Source organism: Gouania willdenowi, chromosome 3 (assembly GCF_900634775.1).
Source record: "Gouania willdenowi chromosome 3, fGouWil2.1, whole genome shotgun sequence".
NCBI classification, from domain to species: domain Eukaryota; kingdom Metazoa; phylum Chordata; class Actinopteri; order Blenniiformes; family Gobiesocidae; genus Gouania; species Gouania willdenowi.
In genome coordinates, this window is record NC_041046.1 from 30538519 (window position 1) to 30555644 (window position 17126).

Genomic DNA, 17126 nt, shown 5'->3' on the forward strand with positions numbered 1-17126 from the left:
GCGTACAGCAGTCTTTGGATAGTCATGTACTGATGCAGTTTTAGACATAGGTCAAAAACATTTTTTTCTGTTGGTTTAAACGTGCTCTGAACATACTCTAGTTATTGATATAATAAAGAAACAATGCAAAAAACAAAACATACCAACAACAAAATAAAAGACTTTGAATTGGATTCCCATTACTAACAAACATTAATTGTGGACGGTTATGAATGAATCTGTCAGTATTATGTAATAAATCCATTAAGGTATTCAGTCATCCACTCTTGTTTTTTTGGAATTTGCTCCATTCACATCCAAAACAAACAAAGAACAGGGTCAAACTGCAGCACAAAACAGTAGCCTACGGAAACAAAACAAAAAAGATCAATACATTGGATTTAATCATAAAAAGTACTTTTTTTTTAACTCGTATAAAAATGTAAAAATATATACTGATGTTCTTTTCAGTAAAAATTGTTTCCCCGTTGATAAAAGGAAATCAATATATGAAAATAAAACAATTTTTTTGAAAGAAGCAGTTAAAGTGAGGAAATTACCTTTTAATTTGTTTAAAAAAAAGATTTTAGTTACAATATTCACATTACTTTTATATTAAAGCATACATTTTACCCATAAGTTCTATTTATTATGAAAACCACATTACCCACAAACCTTAGCGCGGCGGACGCATGGGGGGTTTGGTCACGTGACACGTTGTCACGTGCTCACAGCTACACCTAAACTGGTCTCTCTGCGGCGGAGGCTGAAGGTACTGACCCAAATATGGATTAAACTGACGCTTTGTCACACCGTAAATGTAGTTTCTGTGAGTATGGTGAACACACACACATTGTTGACTCTATTCTGTTAGCTGTGAGTGTGTTCTGTGTTCACTTAGGCCAGTTGTTTGGGCGCTGTCAGAGAGGCAGAGACAAAGGGCAGGACTGACATGTTATTATTGTCCCTGAGAAACACTGACAGGATGGTTTCTGTTATTTAAAATGAATGGGACTCATGGACTCTGTACAAATGAAAAATCTTGCCTGGTAACCTTAAAACCGAGTATAGTTTTTACTGTTTGACTGCCAATCTCAAATAAACAGACATCTAAAATGAATGCTTTTTAAAAATGTATTTATTAAATTATATTTATTTTGTCTTACTCTCATGTCTCCACAGGTTTGTGGTCAGCCTGTGCGGTGAATGTAATGAGCAGCCATGGAATCCCTGCACTAAAGGTGAGCATCGTAAATGTTTACATGGTTTGTAAATCACATCATATGACACGTTTTAGGTTGACTCTCATCCCACAGTGGAGTTTATGCTTTGGTGAAATAGAACACTTAATTATATGCCTGAGTTTTTCCTAAAGATGTCTCACCTCTCACTAATTAAAGAGTTCCTTTAGGTCGGACTCCGAGCTAGAATTTAATATATAGGCAGTGGCTATCAGTACGTAATACGTGTCAATAAACCTGCAGTTTATCCGTAGGCAGCGCCCCTCATTGGCCAATTTAGGTCACGTGATAGGTGCACCACGTGACTTAAAGTTCCGTCAGTTTTATTTTAGCTCATATTTATTTTTAGCTAACCCAGGAACTACCCTAAAATGTAATTTTTTTTAGTTTATGTATTTTTAACCGCAATCCTAACCCCTTTTTTTCCCACTTTGTCTGCACATGCTGTCAAAGGTCAACACTACAAGTAGTGCAATCTGTTTTAGACAGCAATGCATGTTTTGTTACTGCCATTAAATAAATGAATTCATTTTATTGCATAATTGTGACCATCACCAGCCCTCCCCAAGGAAGGGTAAGAAACACTTTATTAAAGGGAGAATATAAAAAGAGAGGGCAGTGTTACACCTGGGTGATGGGGTGGAGGTGGAGGGGGAAGGGAGCAGGGAGGAGAGATTCAAGGTAGAAAAATGAAAGGGTGGGGAAGAGTTGATTATTGTAAAGTGAGAGTGGGATGTGAAGTTGTAGGCGTGAGGCTTAGGTATAATGGTGGTGGCTGTGGGCAGAGGGAAGGAGTGAGTGGTAATACCTAAAACAGGTATTTGGTATCAACGTGTCTAAAGTTAAGCCCACTATGAGTTTTATCCCACAGTCCAAGGCATGCCAGTGCATCGTATCAATGTATGTGCAAGAACCGCCACTGCAAACTCAAGCGCTGCCCCGGACCCGAAGATGCAGCCGAGGACCCAGCGCACCCCGCCACCGACCCCAACCCCAAGGCCCCCCACCATTTTTCGGTTCAGTGTGGTCACAGCTTGTGGGAAGAAGCTGTCGTGTTCATATCGTGTTTTTTCACTGATTATAAAAGTCTTAGTGAACAGAATCTGCATGTAAACTCCAGGCCATTATTTCAGCTTGTGAGCCACTACAGTACCTGTATCTCATCCTATTTTAATCATGTGATCCTCTTTTTAAGTCGAGCCACCATGTGACTGTTGGCTGTTTGATCTCTCTTTCCCTCTCTCAGACCTCCTCACCTCATTTCATCTCACTTAAGGCTTGAACTGTCTGTGCTGCGTGTGGCTTCCTCAGCTGAACCAAAGGCTGGGGACTGATGGCGATCAACACTGACGTGGAGGACTGGGGCTCCGCTGCCAGCCAGGACTCAGGAGAGAGAGCATGGCTCCTGCAGAGTCCCAGCGTGGACTCGGCCCGGCATCCCGAGGAGGAGAGCGGCAGCGGAGTGTCGTCCATCTGCGCCGTGTTCATCGTGGTGAATGCAGCGCTGGGGGCGGGGCTTCTCAACTTCCCCGCAGCCTTCAGCATGGCGGGAGGAGTAACTGCTGGAGTGTTGCTTCAGATGGTGAGGAGAGTTTTGTTGAATTAAATGTTTCGTTGACTTTACATGCACGTGCTGTGTTAGAGCTGTCAGATTCTGGAAGCTACTCCACTTTCTAATCTATTGTAACCATTTCCTGATTTTGTTTTTTTGTGTGTGTTTTAGTTCATGCTGATCTTTATCATCAGTGGACTGGTGATCCTGGGATACTGCTCACTGGTTTGTGTTCCTTTTAGTTTGACTTCCTCTGCATCTTTTTTTTTTTTTTTAACTTATTACCAAGTGTAATCTACCTCATTCTACAACCACGTTCGTCTCACTTCACGATTCCCTCTGCGTTATTGCGTAATAGCATCTCTGTTATGTAGTGGTTGTCTCGATAGAGCAGAGCTCATACTGAAGTGCAGACTTTCACTTCCTCAAAGGCTCACATATCCTAAGCCAGCACTGAGAGGATTAAGAACATGAAGCTCAGTGGTTTCCAACCTTTTTCGGGTCGTAACCCCATTTTTATATCACAAGTTTCTAGCGACCTCAGATGCAACTTTAGAATTCGTTTTTGATCATGTTTGTTAAAGTTACTAGTACAGACAGAATAGCCAGGATTAGAGCATAAAGTAACAAGATGCGCCTGCTCAGATATTTTTGTACTGCATTTTATTTGAACTATATTAATATTTGAGAAAGTGAAAGTATAGAATACAGATGTTTGAGATTATGTTTGGTGTTTTGATTTGAAAAAGAATAGTAATTTACTTGTTGTTTTAAATATTATTTTAATCAGTCATTTCAGGGGACCCCATTTTAATTTCACGTGACCCCAATGCTGCGCCCACTTCATTACCCACATTGAATATATAACATGGGACAGTTGTAGAGTTGATAGAGGTTATGAGGTTGTCACAATTGAGTGTCCAGCAAAAAGTTTCCTTCATGCTTCAAATTTAGGCTGCCAGTATTGATCTGTTTAGATTTTGTGCTGAGATCCATCCATCCAAGTAAACACATGCATGATCAGATATGACATACATCTTCAGTTAAAGTGTGTTTGACCACATCTGTGTAAGCATATACAGTATATATATATATATATATATATATATATATATTTTTTTTTTTACTTCCTAAACTAGTGCAGCAGATTAGTAAAAGAAATGTTCACTTTGTCATAAAAGCATGACATTTGGCACAGATACTCTCTAAGGGCCACTATTTTTGAAAAAGGCGTTGGCCACTCAAAACTTCAATATGGCAGCCATTTTTCAAGATGGCCACCATTGCTATTTAATAGTTATTATATAACCAGAAAATGCTTGGATCGGGTCAAACAAGGTGTCTGTGGAAAGGTCTGGTCCGCCCGAGTCCGAATATGTGCATCCGACCCGGGTAGAGTCAGGACTGCACCCCCTAAAGGCAAAACACTCAATCGCCTAAAAAAAGTTGGTGTCAGCAGAAAGGCCAGATCCGAGTATTTGTAGGTTATATAATAACCATTGAATAGCCCTTGGAGAGTATCTGTGCCAAATGTCATGCTTTTATACCAAAGTGAACGATTCTCTTGAAATATGCAATTAATCTGCTGCACTAAATGATGAATTGAAACCTCCCTTCAGCTCATCCTTGTTGCTTTCTTCAGGTCTGTAATGAGAGCACTTACCAGGATGTCGTTCGAGCCACATGTGGCAGAGTCACAGGAATCCTATGTGAAGTTGCCATTGCCATCTACACCTTTGGCACATGCATCGCTTTCTTCATTGTGATCGGAGATCAGCTGGATCGCTGTAAGCTTTACTGTTACTTCTTATATGTCTGACTTTCTAAAGCATATAATGGGATTTCTTTCCCAGCTGTGTTTACATGAAGGGAAATGCGCTAACACTTTACTTGAAGTTTCATACATTTTTACATTTATACATTACGCTGTTATTTATCTGATATTAGCATGGATAAGGTGTCATGAAAGCTGTCATTACGTTTGCTAATATATGACACCTTTGGGTGTGATTTTTTGGGTTAGGTGGAGGGATCTATTGGGGTATTGGTTAGGGAAGCATACAACGCCTAATAAGAGCCTTCATGACAACTTATTCATGTTAATGACAGGTGTCATGTCATAATCATAATGTCAGCCTTATGTATAAAAGTTCAAGTAAAGTGTTACCAAAAATGCTTAAGGCAGGGATAGTTTACACAAAAGTGACATAAATGAGGGCAAAGTTCAGCAGGAATGAATAACACAGCTCTGGAACTCAGTGGTGACTGTGTCATGTGAGCCAGTCTCTCATATCCTCACACTAACATGCTGACAGTGCATAAATCCTCCTCTAGCCTCTTTGTGAACTGTAACCTGCTTTTTAATGGAATAGTAGACTTTCTTCTTCTTCTTGCAGTAATTGCAGCTGTGACACACAACACAGTCACCCACCACTGGTACACGGACAGAAAGTTTACCATTGTGGTGACGGCCGTGCTGTTTATTCTGCCTCTCTCCATCCCCAAAGAGATCGGTTTTCAGAAGTATGCCAGGTACAAAGTCGCCCAGGCTCCATCTTCACATGTTCCTCTGCAGCTGTATCTAATGCTGCCACATTCTCACCTCACACATCCTTCTCACCCGCAGTGCCCTGAGTGTGATGGGTACATGGTACGTGACAATCGTCGTCATCATTAAATACATCTGGCCTGATAAAGAAGTGACCCCGGGCGACATTCCCACTAGGTAAATCCTTCAACCCTGAGCGATCCTTGCTTTGCTTTCACCGCTGATTCATTTCGTGTGTTTGTTCCAGCTCTGCTTCGTGGACTGCAGTTTTCAATGCTATGCCCACCATATGCTTTGGCTTTCAGGTATCTCGAACGCACATATCCTACATCAGTCTCCTCCTCAGCTTGGCTTTGATATCAATCGAATGTCCCGGTTTTCATCTGTTCTGTGTGCAGTGCCACGTCAGCTGTGTGCCAGTGTTTAACAGTATGAGCAGGAAGCAGATCAAACCGTGGGGGCTTGTCGTCACGCTCAGCATGATCATCTGCCTTTTTGTTTACACAGGGACAGGTACAGCACTGTGCATGACACGATTATATAAACTGCTGTATCAACTGTGTATAAATAACAGTATGCAGAAAACATTTTAACATAGTTTATAGGTTTTTTTCCATTTTTAATGATTGTGACAGGACCTTATTTTGCTTGTGTTTATTGGTTGACAGAACCAATGCTGCTCCATTCCAATTATTGCCATTGTGGCCTTGAACCCTTTGCTTTGTGTAAATTTAAAAAAAAAAAATGTGCACTGTTAAGTGTGGATTTTGCAGCCATGCTTTTCTCAGATTGTCCTGTTGCTACAGATGTTGCTCACCACCTGCAGCTTGGCTGTATTGTAATGTAATGTTGTGTTTTTTTATTTATACAATGCCTTGAAACAACCCGCAGGTCACAAAAGTGCTTTACGAAAGATCAAACGACAATAAAAACACACAGTATATAATCTATATACATGAATAAAAACAGAAGCGTAGAAACAAGGAATAAAATCAAATGAAAATTAAATCAGAAATGTCACACTACTGGGAATTCAAAGCCAACCTAAATAAATGCTTTTGGTGTGAATTGAAACACTTTGGTTGTCTAACACAATTTTTTTCTTTTCTTTTTTTTTTTTAAAAAAAGGTAATTTTGTTATTTTATTACTGAATTTATCATACATATTGTTTGTAGTAAATGTCTATTATTTTAAATATGTGCATCTTTTTTTTTTTGCAGCATTCATGAAACAAGTACTAGTTCACATCAAAATGAACTTTGACCTTTCCTATTAATATTTCCCACGAATGTCAGTTAAATCCTGTTTACTTAAAGCTGAGAGGGAGTGGATTCATGTGTGTCTGATCGAGTGTTGAGTGATATTTGTTCTGTTTTGTAAAGACTTGATGTGTTTTGTGTGTTCAATCAGGTGTTTGTGGATTCCTCACCTTCGGCTCCAGCGTCAGTCAGGATGTGTTGATATCGTACCCGTCGGATGACGTCGCAGTAGCCATCGCAAGAGCCTTTATTGTCATCTGTGTGATTACTTCTTACCCCATTTTACATTTTTGTGGCAGGTAAGACATATTTATTATTATATTATATTATTTTATTATGAAAAAAGTAAATAAAATTATCTTTGAAGGTAAAATCTGCAGATGAAGAATATTAAAACTGCTACAATAATCTTATCTAGGTGTGGCTGTGAGCACACCAAATGAACACAACATTCAGTTTGCAGCATTTAGTTTCTTCATTCTCTTACCAACCAGATCATCTTAGTACAACGTTAGTAAGAAAACAAAATGAAAATAATGGTCATATATGAGCTGGTCTACAGCAATCAGAGCTTTGTCTCCTCACATTCTTTTAAAGGGAGGGAATATTTGTCTCATGTTCATTTTTGTGTGTATTTTAGGGCCGTCATAGAAGGACTGTGGTTACGGTTCTGTGGCGAGCAGGTGGAGGTGTGTGTGCTACGAGAGCGGAGGAGGAGAATCCTGCAGACGCTGGTGTGGTTCGTCATCACACTCATCCTCGCCCTCTTCATCCCAGACATTGGCCGAGTCATCTCTCTGATTGGAGGACTGGCAGCCTGTTTTATCTTTGTTTTCCCAGGTAACGTTGCTCACAGTGTCTTTTCGAGTTGCATGTTTTTTTTTTTATGCCTGGTTTAAAAGTCTGCTTAATATTTGCATCATTTCACAGGTTTGTGTTTGATGCAAGCGAAGCTATCGGAGACGGATAACCGCTCTGTGAGGTGAGAGGCTGCTCTATAAACATGTTGAAGTCTCTGAAACGAGTCTGAAGGGCCTTTATCATCTTTATTAGATCCATTTTCTAATATAGGATCACAGAAATTACTGGTGGAGATTTAGGGTTCAAACTGGAGCCACACAGAAAGTGCGGATGGTTCTAAAAGAATATAAATCTTATTCAAACAAAGTACAGTAGAGTTGCAATCATAATGCATGTTATACATTTAATGTAGGTAATTTAAATAAATACTGTAGTCACAAGTCAAATTAATCAGACTTAATAAAAACAACTTCAAGAAAAAAAAATCAACCATTAACTTAACTATTTTAAACCATTAATTTTAATCCTCACTAATAAATGAAACTTTACTTACAATTAAGTCATTAAAAGACACGTGGCACACACCACCAAACAATTCTATGGGGCGCCGATCAACAGCAACTTTTTGCAACATTTAGCAGCAAACCACGTTTAGAAAATGCATGTGAATATTTTTGCTTCACTTTTGACCAGATTTACAGCTATATTTGTGAAATTTGAGATTTTTCTCGTAAAAATATGTCAATGTTAAATCTAAACGTTAAATATTAAATATAAATGTTAAACCTAAATGCTAAATTTTTAAATCCATCCATCCATTTTCTGACCTGCATGGCTAAATGTTAAATTCAGAATCTAAACGTTAAATCTAAATGTCGCGGATGAAACCATGTAAATCTTTAGCTAATACGCACATTTGTGGTTTGCTGCAAAAAGTTGCAGTTTATTTTAGCACGCACAACTTTACAATCCACGCCCCATACAATGCTCTCCCATTTAGGGCTGTATTTATAGGAAAGGAAATGATTGGCTGTCCAAGAAAGAATAAAAAGACTGGTTGATTATTTGTGCAGTTGATCCACCTTGTGGAGCAGAGGTGAAATCATACATTAAGAAGATGCATGAATTTGTATTTTTCCACTATACCTTATTAGTTACATACTTAATCACTGGAGACAGGAGGTTTTTTTTCATTATATCTCTTGGTGATGATGTCATCAGCCAGAGGGAATTTTAATGTATTCATTGCAGTTTCTACAAAGATTCCTTAACCTAAAATGATTTCTGTCTTTTGCCTTCCAGCTGGCATGGACTGCTGGTTCTTGGTATCGTCATGGTTACACTTGGAGCCTTCATCTTTGGCGTCACCACGACGAACTCCATCTATCAGGACGTGGTCAACTAACAGGTTTTAAACCTTCAGTCATAATGAACAGTTGGATGACACTAGTTTTAATTAAGGTTTTTAAAAAGTCCTTCTGGAGTTTATCGCATCAGAAGACACCTCAGTCTGCTTTGGGACATTTAACCTGCATGTTATATCTGTGACACTCCTCTCTGTGTGGGACACACACATCCTGTACCGTTTACATGACCTGAAGGACTTTGGATCAAAGGGACTTAAAATGATGTAGATTTTATGAGTGCTACCAGTTTGTTTCTTAAACTAAACGCACAAAGGAATTGATTTTTTTTAATATATCTTTTGAAATGAACATGCTTAGATTTATGTTTTGTTTTTTTTTTTGGAGCTGCTGATTTTTTTGTAACAAAGTTGAAAGTGGATCAAAGACACTGCATCAGTGAGCACTAGCTATACAGAAAAATGCAGGGTTGGGTGGTTAAGGTAGAAGTGCTAATAGTAAGACTAAGAATTGTTCCACAAACATCCAAATCCGTTACTTTGTGCCTTTTGCTTTAAATATGTTTCTTAGGCATCATAGACATGAATAGCAGATTTGCAAATAGCTTTGAGGTAGGTTTGTATTTATACAGATGTACATGAATTAAAACCAGGGTCCAAAGAGTGAAGCTGTGCGTAAGACACTTAAAAGGCAAAGATGAGTGAATTGTCTAGAAATATTATTAGTGGTTCTAGTTCCTCAAAGTAAGAAACAATGTTTCTGCTAATGTTCTAAAAAAAAAAAAAAAAAAAAGCTTTTAAGTCATCTTTACATTAAAGCACCTGCAGGAAAAGACAAGGTGAAATGCACTAAACTTTTATCCAATGCTAGAAACCATCTAACACTCGCTAAGATTCACCCTGAAAATAGATATATATATTCATGACATTCTTAAGTAAAGTGCCACTTTAAAAAGAAGGGATGTATTTGACATGCAATGTAATATTTACAGGTTTCAATAGACATGTTTACTTAGAACCCATCTTAATGAGTTCAAGCATAACATGTTTTTAAAAGCCTAAACCTCAGAAGATGTTTTTATTCTCTTATAATGAAGTGATGTAATCATTTTTTACTTGAAATGTGCCGGGTTCCCTCAACAGGTTCATTAGGTATTAAGAGGGAAATGGAATCGTGGTCATTAATGAGGAGCACAAAGTGCCAGGCTGGATTCATTTTACATTTTGTGCAATATTTGTTGTAATGTTAATCATTGTGACGTCTGCGTTTAATGTTCATGCTTAGCGTTTGAGTGGACGTGATGAGTTTCTCAGATATTGCAGAAGATCAAACTTTCTTAAATCATGTGGAAATCTGACAAACAACTTTAAATAAAGTTTGATTCAAGTGGTTTTATTTGTGCATTTGGAACTAATAAGTTGCTACGTTTCTTCAACTTTTGTCACATGTAATGAATCGCACGCACAAACAACTCCCAACTTATCAGTGCCTTTATCATAATTAGCTTCATTAGGGTTAGACCCCGGAACTGGAAAAATGATCACATGCCACAATGTGTGAACACGACGATAGGGGAGGAAAAAAAAAAAAAGCTCCCTTGTTGCAGTGAGAATACATGTACTTTGAGATGTTCAGTTAAATTGACAAGTACATTTAATTTCCCTTTTACAGCCCGTTTAATGACAGCAGCATCTGGGACTAGATGATGTTTAAAAGGTCAGTTTGCCAACTACAATGTCCATCATCTATATTTACTCAACACATTCTAGTAACAGTGAAAGGCTATTCAATGTTTTAATGAAACATTGAATCAGTTTAATTTATTTTTTAACATTTCAAGATAAGAGAAAGTTCAGACAGAGGTGGAGTTCATTTTTTCCCTGAGATTGTGATAGTTTAAAAAAAAAAAAAAAAAAAAAAAATTCAGTAAAGACACTGAAAACAGTTGAAGAAACACCACTGTACATTAGAAATTATCAAAAGGCACTGGATAATACATACAATCGCCCTGAAGTCCCTTTTTCCCAAACAAACAATGTGTAATAAATGCTCTGCATCATCACGGGTTAGCATTTGTTATGAAAGACTGAAACATGTGGAAAGCTTGACCAGGAGCCCACTGAGGAACCATGTGACCAGCACCCTGAACACAGAAAAAAAAAAATTAACTTTTCAAAATAAGAGCACTTTGTGGCTGTACTTAATCTGAGAGACATCATGTGAACACAAAAGTTTTACCTTAACAGTCAAAAAAGTGATGTTCCCAAACTGCTGATAGAATCCTGCGATCTGTCTCTGGTAGATCCAGTGTTGGTACTTGGATGTTGGCTACGAGGAAGGACAACTGCTGTTATGAATCATTGGCGCATCATTTGGGATTATATTCCATCAGAACTTTTAACGAGCAATACAAAGTACAGGGCTAGAGCGTCGAATAGCACTGCTGCACACGATTTTGTCAAATAATCAAATATTTACCTTAATGCCAAGACCCTCCACAAACCACTGGTCTCCCAGGAAGTTGCAGGCCATGTCAGTGTCACCATTGTAGACGAGTGCGCGCAGGCCTAGAGAAAGCAGCTTTAGGTACACGTCCTTCATAGTGGAGTAGAGGACTGTGTACTGCTCCCCGACTTCATCACTGAAAAACAATAAATCACCACCACCACTGACTGTCACTATTCAGTCAAACAAATCAAATAGAGAAAATACTACAATTAAAAACTTTTTCAATCATACAATTGATGTGAATTCACTTACATAATATCTAAATTTGGTTAAATTAGCTAGTTATCTGTATAATTTGTATGTTTTAATGGTGTCACTAACAGAGGCTCAACCTAAAAATACTTTCTTATTCCTCTGTGATAAAGTTTGTCTTGGAAAATTAAACAAGTTTTTCTATTCAAGGTAAAGGTGCCCCAATCTGATATTGAGGTTTCTGAAAAAAGTATCGTATATGGTTTATTATTCCCCGCCACAAAATGTGGAAGGAGGATTTAGGTTTGAGCTCCGTCTGTCCGAGTTAAAGGGGACAGCTTTTCTCAGAAACTGTTTAAGAAAGGATAACCAAATTCGGTGCGTGGCTTCAGGGTATCAATACCTTGATTGAGTTCGAAAATGAGAAGTGCGTAATTATTTTTTCCGGAGTTATTGCCCTTGTTCCATTTTTTTTTATTTTTAACTTTGAAGTATCTTCAAAGGGGACAGCATTTATTAGAAAACGTTTAAGATAGTAATTTTATATTCTCATGTGATAATATTTTATTATCTATACATCTAAGTTAGATTTAGGACATTTAGGAAAAGGGTGTGAGTTATGAGAACCAATCTGGCAGGGGATGTTGTCTTATTTCAGCCTGCATCTCAAATTTAATGTACATTGTTTTTATTGGTTAATTTTCAGGGTCTTCTAATTAATTTTATTCAACTGTAGAATATTCTTATGTTTTAGCCTAAAATGTATGTAACCCATGGGTTAATAATTACAATTAGCGACACACCACAAGAACAGCTAGGGTTAAGGGACTTGCATCCCAAAATAAATGGGTCAGTTTTTCCTCATACATTTTATTAAATTATCCAATTTTTTCTTTATTTTATTTCTATTGTGTTTCATCTATTTAGTTGCCAACTATCGTACTCTGAGTAATATCACTTGAATAAGCCTTTTCTAACAATTATCACTACAAAATGAGTAAAAATGAGGACGTTTGAGTTGTGCTGACATCGATATCAGCAAATATGGAAGGATGCAATATCGGTATGAAAAAGTAGTATCGGGACACCTCTAACTGAAATGTTGAATCACATTGCTCATGTTCCTGTCGTGCTCACCTGCACATGTCCCAGGGCGGCAGGGTATCTGGAATGTGCAGCGCTTTCCTCACGTCGCCTCGGTTCAGCCACTTTGTCTGAGCCCTGCTGTCGATGCAGGGAGGAACTCCACCCACAGAGCGAGACAGCCGAGCTGAAACCTTCATTTAAGAGCTCATTGTTAACAACCCAGGGCCGTCGGGAGAATGCATGCGACGGTTTTTCACAGAATGAAAACGTCACCTTGTGAGTTTTCAGGCTCTTTCTGATGTTCTTGAACAGGTGAGTCATGGTCCTCTCGTAGCTCCTGTGGAAGCGCTGGTCACCCTCACAATTCATGTAAAGGGAATACTCATTAAGGCCCATGTCATGCACTATTATAAAGGCTTGGTAGACCTGAAATGGGACAAATAACAAAAAATAGCTTAGTACATTTTGGCAGATGCTAGCAGCTGAGCACTGTAGCAAAAGGAATAAATATAATACCAGCATCTGGCAGGTGGTGGAGCTGGAGTTGTAAAAGTTACAACTGCCATTATCGCAGCAATTTATGTTCAGGTCGCGCCACAAACTGCACACAAGACAACAAAGCTCTGTATTAGTATGTGGAGCACGTACTGCTTAAAGGGAAAATGACAAACTTCATCTTCAGTCAAATCCACTGAAGGGAAACCGTCTCCAGTAAAAAGCTTCAATTGTGCTGCAAATGAGCGGTTACACAGCCTCCAGAACCTTTCAGTTTTCCACAGTTAGCTTGTTTTATTGTCCTTTGTGCCAGCGAAGGAGGAGATAAGATGGTCCTTGAGTGTTTAACCTCCCATGATGTTACTGGTGTGATTGTTCTGAATCTTATTACATAGGAGTGTTCTGTTCCACAATAGTTTGTATTATGGTGGTATTTCAAGATTTGAAAGTGTCAATTAGTGCAGTTTATACCAACAAGTTATCCAGACACGTTTAATGTGCAAACTGTGCTCAAAGTCTTTGCAAAACACACATACGCAAACATCTGGTTCGCAGACAGAATGTGTTTGAGGTTTCATGCATCAACTGGTTATTCTTGTTGTGCGAACGCAAAGAGAAACTCACTTTTCCCCTAAGAGGCCGTGATAGTAGGCAAAGTAGATCAATGACTGGTCATTAAGCTCAAAGCTGCTGATTCCATTTCCAATTGCAAAGCCCTGCAGAAGAGGAAAAACGTTTGGAATGAGAATTAGTTCTTAACCATAGAAGTCTGCATGTCATGCTAATGATCAAACTGTGTTCTGAAGGTGAGGAAGAGGAAAAAAAAAAAAAAAAAAGTCTCACCACAAAATGTGTCTTGTTCTTTCCAGTGGCCACACGCAGGCTGAGCGTCGGTGCATAAATTCCACCGTAACTCTCACCGACGATGAAGAACTCGTTCTGAGTGAAGTTTGGGAATTTGGTGAAGAAACTCTGCAATGCTAAGTAATTATCGTCAGCAACCTAAAAGAACAACAAGACAGTCATCAACATCCCTGCCAACAAACAAACAAAAAAAAAACAACAGAACAAGGGCAATAACTCCTGAAAAAAGTATTGCGCCACACTTTGCGGCGGGGGATAATAAGCTGTAGGTAATGTAAAAGTAAAGTGAAATTGATCCCAGATCAGGTTAAGCTCACCTCATCGTCGTTGGTTGCGTATTTCTTGTCGTCAGCGTAGGAGTATCCCACTCCTGCCGGAGACTCCAGATACAGCACGTTGGCGATCTGGTTCCAGCTGAATGGGTTCTCGTACAGAGTCGCTCCATCACTATTCACCTGCATGGCACCACCAACACTTTCCATTCCCAGCCCTTTGAGTTACAAGTGCGAGTGTTTATGAACTTGCTCACGTGAAAAGGTCCATTCTCCGACAGGAATCCGTACATTGAGCTGCAGCCGGGGCCTCCATTCAGCCAGAGCACCAGAGGGTCTTTGACCGGGTCCCGCTGAGACGTCACAAACCTGCAGAAACACACCAGGATCAGGTCTTTCAGACTGATACAATGATAATTATTTAAACTGCTATTATAAAACAAGGTGATAAGAATAAAGCCATCAAACCAAGGAGACTAGTCGTTCAGATATTAGCAATGTGGCTTCATAGCCAGATCGGGGATTGATTCTGGACCTGAGGCTCATAATATGAAATTTACTCACTGCTGTAGAGAAAGAACAAAGAATGGGCTGAAGGAAAAAAAATACATCTTCAGGTCATCCTCAGTTCTGATAAAAATAAGAAGCTTTTAACTCCAGGGCTTTCCAGAAAGGAAGCACCCATTTATTCCAGGTGTACTGTTGAGTTTACTTTTGAAGTCAGAATTTCACAAACTTTGGATATGAACCCAAGATAGGTTCAAATGAATGTAACTTAAAATAATTAGTTTTTATTTATTTATTCATTCATTCATTTCCGACATGGTTGCATTCACAGAAGTTGTGTTATTCCTTTTTTTTTTTTTTTTTTTGTGTTTTGTCCATGCCGAAAAAGGAGATGAGAGAAGCAGTTTGCTTATCCAAGTCCCGTCCCGCTTTGAACACAGAAAATTTACATCAAAGCTCCTCTCTCTGGTCAAGCAGTCTTTGGTTGTTCTGAACACAATTTCATTTCTTTCTTTTTTTGTCCTTTTTATGTAGGATGTATTCTCTGTAGTCAGTGTTGTCTTTTTTCCTTCCTCCTCCTCCTCCTCAATCGTTGTTCAAAAGAAAAGTTCATCTTCTTTACCACTTGGGAATGTCTCTTTTGGACACGCTGGTTCATCTTGTTGTGATCTTCTGTTCGTGAAGATTGAGTCTATTGTGTTCATTGACCAGTTGATAAGTTCCATCTCGTTGATGTGTTGATCTCGTATTCGTGTAAGAATTTGTTCCGAGTTTTCTCTTTTTATCTAGTCAAGTTTGCAGCTTGTTTTGTCTCTGCATCAAGATTATTCCAGCTGGTAATAGCTCTATTGACAGTGCTGTGTTTTCCAATGTTAGATTTAACCCTTTTTTGTATAAACATATTACTATGTCTTAGTTCATAAGCAGTGTGTTTGTATGTAAAACATTTTTGTATTTGGTATGGGAGTGTTTTAAGTGAGGCCCTAAATGCGAGAATTTGTGTTGTAGTGTATTATTTCTTGCAGTTTTAGGTATTTGGCCTTTTCAAATAGTTCATTTGTGTGTGCGTTGTGTGGTGCTTTATATAGAATTCTAATTGCTTTTTTCTTTAAGTTTAAATAAAGGTTCAAGATACGTTTTTGTAGGTGTTTCCCCAGATTTCTGAGCAGTAATTTAAATGTGACCCAATAAGGGAAGAATAGATTGTCTTCAGTGATGTGGTATGTAGTATTTGTTGTAATTTCCATAGGATGGAGCTGCTTTTGGCAACTTCGTTTTTAACTACTTGTATGTGCTTTTTCCAGGTCAGTTTCTCATCCATCCACACACCTAGAGCTTTATATTCTTTTACTTGTTCAATTATATCCATGTCTAGTTTCAGTCTAATGTTTTTTACTTTTTTATTTCCAAAACTGATGAATTTTGTTCTGCTGACGTTTAGGGCTAGTTTATTTACATTGAGCCATGTTTGGATTTATATCAGTGGTTCCCAACATTTTTTGGGTCATGACCCTATTTTGATATACATTTCTGGTGACCCCAGGCCAGGTACATTCCCCCCCCCTAAAATTAGTTTTTGACCATGTTTATTAAAGTGTGTTACAAATACACAGTAGCCAGGATTAGTGTACAACATATTTTCATACTACATTCTATTAACTAACTAGATTTGTTTGATATTCATGGTGTGTGTGATGTGTTAATTTGAAAAATTATATAATTAAAAAAAAAATAAATAAATACATTTTAGTAAGTGAATGGTTGTGTTTTTACCAATTCAGACATTTCAGGCGACCCCACATGGGATCACGACCCCACGGTTGAAAAGACTGGGTTAGTAAGCTAAAGATTTAAATGAAAAGCAACAACAACAACTAAAAGATTGTACTAAACCATTTAAACTAAGTATTGGCAAATTGTGCTCATCTAGGATTTCTTTATACCAGGAAGTCTAATAGTTTGAGTTTTAGTATTTAATGAAATACAAGAAAGCACAGCTTAGACAAATCAAATGGACTGACAAGTTTAAGCGTTAAGATTATGTTTTTAGATTACATGTTTACAGTAAAAACACATTCGCTGCTATTATTGCTCCCAGTTTAGACACAAACACCTTGGTCGTTTAGTGATTCTTACCAGTAGTGTAGGAACCTTCCGGGCCGTGTCTGCAGGTACCCGGACCACTGCTGGTACTTTGGTTGGAACGTCATACCTGGCAACTGGGTCACCTGGTCAGGAGCATACTGAGCCCACGAGCCGCTCAGAACACCGAGCAGCAGGAGAACGGACAGCATGGTCTAACCGACGAAACACCGACTGACACACACACACAGAACAACTCTACTACCAGCACCAGGTACAGACTAGGACCCAGATTCACCTACGTCCTGTCTGCACCGGACCGTCATATGACTGCTCCACCAGGACACGTGACAGAGCGTGATTTCTAACGCGGAA

At 38.6% G+C, this 17126-nt stretch overlaps 2 protein-coding genes across 4 annotated transcripts; one reads left to right on the forward strand and one right to left on the reverse strand.

Moving 5' to 3' along the window:
• Positions 1 to 694: 694 nt before the first annotated feature.
• Positions 695 to 10131, forward strand: slc38a7 (solute carrier family 38 member 7). 3 transcript variants are annotated; one of them, XM_028440165.1, is made up of 13 exons: positions 695 to 751; positions 1162 to 1220; positions 2467 to 2802; positions 2944 to 2997; positions 4415 to 4559; positions 5169 to 5304; positions 5399 to 5497; positions 5568 to 5625; positions 5719 to 5833; positions 6732 to 6879; positions 7221 to 7420; positions 7511 to 7562; positions 8684 to 10131. In XM_028440165.1, the coding sequence occupies exons 3-13, from the start codon at positions 2554 to 2556 to the stop codon at positions 8784 to 8786; spliced, it is 1359 nt and encodes a 452-aa protein (XP_028295966.1). In that variant the 5' UTR covers positions 695 to 751; positions 1162 to 1220; positions 2467 to 2553; the 3' UTR covers positions 8787 to 10131. The 3 variants fall into 3 exon arrangements, with proteins under 3 accessions (XP_028295966.1, XP_028295956.1, XP_028295975.1); XM_028440155.1 differs by having other exon boundaries at positions 699 to 808; XM_028440174.1 differs by having other exon boundaries at positions 699 to 808; positions 2532 to 2802.
• On the reverse strand, positions 10117 to 17093 carry LOC114457957 (lysosomal protective protein). The gene is made up of 11 exons (XM_028440141.1): positions 16806 to 17093; positions 14420 to 14531; positions 14208 to 14345; positions 13870 to 14028; positions 13651 to 13742; positions 13048 to 13132; positions 12805 to 12957; positions 12583 to 12722; positions 11224 to 11386; positions 10984 to 11073; positions 10117 to 10888 (listed from the first exon to the last, which is right to left on the reverse strand). The coding sequence occupies exons 1-11, from the start codon at positions 16961 to 16963 to the stop codon at positions 10805 to 10807; spliced, it is 1374 nt and encodes a 457-aa protein (XP_028295942.1). The 5' UTR covers positions 16964 to 17093; the 3' UTR covers positions 10117 to 10804.
• Positions 17094 to 17126: the final 33 nt, after the last annotated feature.